The sequence below is a fragment of the Plectropomus leopardus genome, chromosome 1 (assembly GCF_008729295.1).
Source record: "Plectropomus leopardus isolate mb chromosome 1, YSFRI_Pleo_2.0, whole genome shotgun sequence".
NCBI classification, from domain to species: domain Eukaryota; kingdom Metazoa; phylum Chordata; class Actinopteri; order Perciformes; family Serranidae; genus Plectropomus; species Plectropomus leopardus.
This window is the reverse complement of record NC_056463.1, coordinates 2,454,346-2,459,737: the sequence shown is the minus strand read 5'-3', so window position 1 is coordinate 2,459,737 and position 5,392 is coordinate 2,454,346. Positions and strand designations below refer to the sequence as shown.

The 5,392-nt window shown below is 45.0% G+C and overlaps 1 protein-coding gene across 1 annotated transcript; it reads left to right on the top strand.

Moving 5' to 3' along the window:
- Positions 1 to 1,467: 1,467 nt before the first annotated feature.
- ccdc102a (coiled-coil domain containing 102A) lies at positions 1,468 to 4,730 on the top strand. The gene is made up of 3 exons (XM_042487291.1): positions 1,468 to 1,935; positions 2,319 to 2,717; positions 4,656 to 4,730. Exons 1-3 carry the CDS (start codon positions 1,573 to 1,575, stop codon positions 4,728 to 4,730), a joined length of 837 nt encoding a protein of 278 aa, XP_042343225.1. The 5' UTR covers positions 1,468 to 1,572.
- Positions 4,731 to 5,392: the final 662 nt, after the last annotated feature.

The following is a 5,392-nucleotide window of genomic DNA, read 5'->3' as shown; positions in this document are numbered from 1 at the left end:
ATGGCCCAAGGATTCGTATGTTTGAAGGTAATGAGCCCTGAAAATGGTTTCCTGCCTGACTTTTGTCAGGCTGCGAAAAAATGATGTAATCCTTCAAAAAATGTGCAAAATATTTTGCAGAATTATTTTTTATTTTTTCCTGAATGGCATATACATAATGTTTGAATAAAATCTACAATGTGGACAAAAACCTCTCAGATCTGATTTGAAGGACTCAGTGGTGTTGCACATTTTTGGGTAAAGTCAGACGGACTGTAGTGGAGTCGGTGAAGTGCGAGAGCCTGATGAGTGGTGACAGTGTCCTGCTGAGAGCGGCAGAGATGAGTGTGAACAACAGAGCGTCAGGTGCACCGCAGGTGTGTCAGATGTTCCTTTATTCTCGGTGTTACTGGTCCAGAGAGAGTCCTCGGGCGTAGATCCAGTCTGTCTGAGTGTGTTAAGGTTTTTGCTTCCAGAGTCATGTCTCTGTTTTCTCATGGCCATTTGGTTTTTGTTTTACGTGGAGCTGCTTCTCATTAAGCAGCATAAGTAGTTTCAGTCTCATCATGTGTACCAGCTGGATTTATTTGGTTCAGAAAGCAGTCGAGGGCTTTTCCCCCCTGAAGGCAGCAGTGTGTCTGTCAGTGATTTCTCTGGACTGTTTCAATGTTCTAAAGTTAGATTCTTAACTTTTTCCCATCAACTGTGAATTATTTTATCCTCAAATGCAGAATATTTTCGAGACACGTGAGGGAAACAGATGTAGATCAAGCCCCTACAAAGTGCGCCATGCAGGCTCTGATGCAAAAGTGGAATTACACCGTCCATCATGTGATGCCCACTGGCCCAGAAAGACTTTTTCAAATGGACTTACATTAGGAAAGAGACGTCTGTAAATCACGGGTAATTTTTATGAGTGTCAAAACCTCCGTGAAACGACTCATTTCACCGACTACATTTAAGCCATTCGGTTCAGTAGCATTTGTTAAGTCTAAAAGAGACGCAAGATTGCATTTTTTAGACCGTCATTGAAGCTATGGAGGCACTAAACGGGAAGTCAGTCGCTCTGACGGCAGAAGTTACCCGCTCAGGCTCACTCCGCTGCTGCAAGTCTGTAATGCACATGCCTCATGGGCCCGTAGAGCTCAGTATTTTATACCCGGAAAAAGAGCTTTTTTTGCTTCATGCACCAATAAGCAGCTCTGATAGGAATGAGTGGCGCCCTGCCTCCATATTGTATCCAGACTTTCTTTAATGTCATGATGTCAGTCAGTCATTTTCTGTAACCGCTTGTCTTTGTAAGGGTCGCAGGGGGGGCTGGAGCCAATCCCAGCTGTCATTGGGCAGAAGGCGGGGTACACCCTGGACAGGTAGCCAGACTATCGCAGGGCCGACACATACAGACAGACATGTCACGATGTAATTGCATGAATTAAGTTGATTTCCTTCACTCGCTGAGTTAAATCTCATCTGTTTCTGTGTTCCTGTCTCCAGACTGATCAGTGACTGAAGAGGACGATGCTCTCCTGAGTTTTGCTGCTCACATCCCCCTTCATCCTCCTCGCCGTCCTTATCCACACCACCGCCTCCATCATGAACCACACCCCCAGCCCCCACCTGTCCGAGGGCGGGAAGTCAGCAGGAGGCGGCCTGCTGTGCAGCCTGGGTCTGGTGTCCGACAGGGGGATCCGCTCCCCGGACAGCCTCACACACACCCCCAGCCCCACCGGGGGAACCCCGAGCTCCAGCCCCCCGCTGCTGCTGTCGCCCGGGCTGGGAGGCTTCGGGCTGGGATCGCTGGGGGCCATGGGCGAGGGAGCCGGGGCCGACTGGGAGAGCAGGGAGGAGCTGAGGCTCAGGGAGCTGGAGGAGGCGCGGGCCCGAGCGGCCCAGATGGAGAAGACCATGAGGTGGTGGTCAGACTGCACCGCCAACTGGAGAGAGAAGTGGAGCAAGGTGGGTCTGCGGAGGAGAGGAAATATAACCTGAAAAAACAGAGCTGGGTGATACGGACAGAATCACATATAACAATACTTAAATTACATATTAAGAAAGTTTTTGGTGATTTGGTTTCCCAGAGGCTTTAACAACGGTATTGTATTGTTGGTAAAAGTGTTATTATAATGTAAGGTAGACTATTTTATTACATTATTTGTCAAGTTATTGCATTATTGGGTTTTTATTGCATTTTTGATCAGGTTAGGTGCAGATTTTCAGGAAATTATAACATCAATTAGACTGTACATTCATGACCTGTTTCTAAAGATTTACAGAGAAACCCACAGACTTATGGCTGATTACTTTACTGTATTTATTCGTATTGTCTGTATATTTCCCAGGTTCGTGCAGAGCGTAACCGTGCCCGTGACGAGGTCCGCCAGCTGAGGCAGCGGCTGGACACCCTCACAAAGGAGCTGACCAGCGTCCGGCGGGAGCGGCAGGAACTGGCCTCAGAGAATGAGACGCTTCGGCAGGAGACGCTGCGCCTCCGCGGCGACCTCACCTCTGACGCTCCTCCTCCATCTGCCATTTCTCCGTCTTCCTCCCCTGCACACCCTCGTGGGGCCTCCTCCTCCTCCTCTCCATCTATACCTCCCTCCTCCCCGGCCTCCTCCTCCTCCTCGCAGGTCCACACTGACGGCAAGCTGGACAGGGTGGGGGAGGGACCACCAGGGTCCCCGGAGCCAGAACCAGTGAGGGACGTGGACTTGGACAGACAAAAGATGGCTCAGCAAAAGGTGAGTGAACATTTACGTTAAAATAAATTTCAGGCCATCGCAAGTGCAAATTCCTGGTATATTACTTTGAAATGTGTACGCTGCATTTCTGTTGTTTTACCCGCAATTGTCGTTACACACGTAAATTAATTGCGGCTGTAATAACTTTGTAAAGTTTTAAAATCTTTTTAATATTGCATATCTCTGCGACGTGTTTTGGTGTTTGTTAAAGCCTCTGAAAACTTGGCTCAGAGTAGTAAGATAACACATATTATATCAAACTTAAGTGTCTAATTAAGCATCGACAAAAATCTGTGTGAAAATAAATGTTACCAAGTATTAGAAAACAGAGCTCAAAACAGCTCATTTTGAGGATAACAGCATTTCTCCAGACTGCGTGGACACCTCTTCGGATCCCACCTTTGTCAGCTGTCTCTCCTCTCCATGACGACAGCCATGGAGCAAAGCAGAGTCGCTGTGGTGCAGCTCTATCTGTTCCAGCCCTCTGACTCTGGCTGCGTTCATAAATCCAATCTGACGCTCTGCACTAAAAGGAGAGCGCTGTTGTTTGAAGCCACGGAGCGTTCTGCTTCGCGGTTAGGTTTCTTACATGCATTTTAAAGCATCCATTTACAAACTCTCGCATAACTCCTGCAGTATAATCCTAGCTGCATCATAGGCTCAGTACTTCAAAAACACATGCATTTTTGCTAAAAGTTGGGACTTAAAACATCAGTACAGTTCCTTGCACGGCAGAGTAGCATGCCTGAGCGTGCACATGCATTTAAACTCTGCTCAAGAAGAGCTCGTGTCGGTGCTCACGTACACTCAAGGTGCGCTACCTGAAGCAGGAAGGGTTTTATATTGTAACGTGTTTTGCAAAAATGCATGTGTTTGGGAAGAACTGAACATATGACTGGATGAATGACACTCGAGTTATACTGCACGAGTTGTGTTAGAGTGCGTAAAAGGATGATTTCCTATAATTTTTGCTGTTGGAGTGTTGGTTGGAAAAAAAACACAGCTGATGTCATGTTGTGGTCAGAGAGCAGGTGAGAGCATCTCTTCATTAGGGGATGACCAATGTTGTTTTTTCAGGGCCGATATCGATAGCGATTATTCGTACTTAACCAGACGGATAACCGATATTTGGAAACAATATGCATTTGCAATAAAAATGAAAATATTTCTGTCGAAATTTGGAATTAGGAATATAATAATCTCCAACCCAAAACTGTTTGAATGCCTTTAGCAAATGTTAAATCAAAACTGAGACTCTCAGCATCATATGCAGCAAGTTCCCTTCAACTTTTATTTTATTACCTTCAGTGAAATTTAAATAAAAAAATGGCTGAATTAAAAAAGCTCCCTATCTTTGCATGTATTGCAGACTGCCTTTCCTGGTGTTTGTTGAGTGTAATATGCATATTTTTTCATTAATTAATTTTATCGGTAATCATTAGAATAAAACACTGATGCAGATAATCGGCAAAATGCCAAATATGCCCTGATAATCAGCCAGGCCGATAATCTGTCTACTCTTCATCCCACCAAAGGATTAAAACTATTGACAGATTAATCAATAATGAAGAAGTTGCAGCTTTAGATGCTATAAATGGCAGAGTCAGCTGTTTTGTTTTTTTTTCATGTTAAATATGCTAATGTGAATCCGCATGGCGGTCGTGCTCTGAGCCGCTTGATACATCGGTGTGATGGTGTCCTCTGCTGCTGGACGGACAGTGTGACCTGAGCCTCAGTGAATGTGGGCCAGACCGGCTGCTCCGTCTCCAGCCTGTTAGATCCCTCACCAAAAGTGTGTGTTTGTCGGGGAGGGGTGTCCTATTTAAGAGAACAGTGTGAGTACCAGGTACACACACACAGTTTCTCATCATGCTTGGCGATCCCTGCGGGCTCAGAGATGCTGCAGTACTTTCTCTCTGTCAGCTGGTTTCTGTGCAGACCATCCTGAACCTGAAACATATCGTGTTCTTTGCAGACCTGACCTGCTGCTTCGCTCAGCCTCCCTCACTCTGACACACAAGACACTCAGGAGGACGAATCAGACTTGTATGGGACATTAGTGTTAAGCACCATCAGGGGTTATATTTCATGCTCTGTGGATTTTATCCTAAAAAATACACAAAGTCCAAGTGAAACCAGAACGTCTGGAACTCAGATTACTGAAAGTCCGGCCCCACAACATAACATCTCTCAACAATATGTCATGTGGTCCTCTCTATTTGTCTGTTTAGCCCAAACTTTGTTAGGCCACATGTCCCTTCTACAAGGCAAGGCAGCTTTATTTGTTATAGCACATTTCATACAACAGGGCAATTCAAAATGCCACACAAATCAATAAAATATGACAAAACATAGTAATGGATACAGAGAAAAGATATAGAAGATAAAAGTTATTATTAAATGTTTCAAAAATAAAAAAAATCAACTTTGAAAATAGCAAAAGTGCAGACAAGACAAGGTTAACCATTCCAGATTGTGTCGGAAAGCACAAAGAAAAAATAAAGAAATAGACAGCCGCACACCAGGAAGCTCCCATTAAAGGATTTTTATTCTTTAGAAATAAGTGACGTTTTGAGCCAGTATGCTCTTCCTCAGACTTGTAGGTTTACCAGTGAGTCGCTATTTTAAATACAGCTAACTAATCACGGAAAGCACAAAAGGCACTTTAGCTGCGT

Bases quoted from the DNA above. Each gene is read 5' to 3' on its own strand.
- ccdc102a (XM_042487291.1), top strand. From the start codon at position 1,573: ATGAACCACACCCCCAGCCCCCACCTGTCCGAGGGCGGGAAGTCAGCA. The intron at 1,936-2,318 runs GTGGGTCTGCGG...TATATTTCCCAG, and splicing joins GGAGAGAGAAGTGGAGCAAG to GTTCGTGCAGAGCGTAACCG. The intron at 2,718-4,655 runs GTGAGTGAACAT...GTTTCTGTGCAG, and splicing joins AAAAGATGGCTCAGCAAAAG to ACCATCCTGAACCTGAAACA.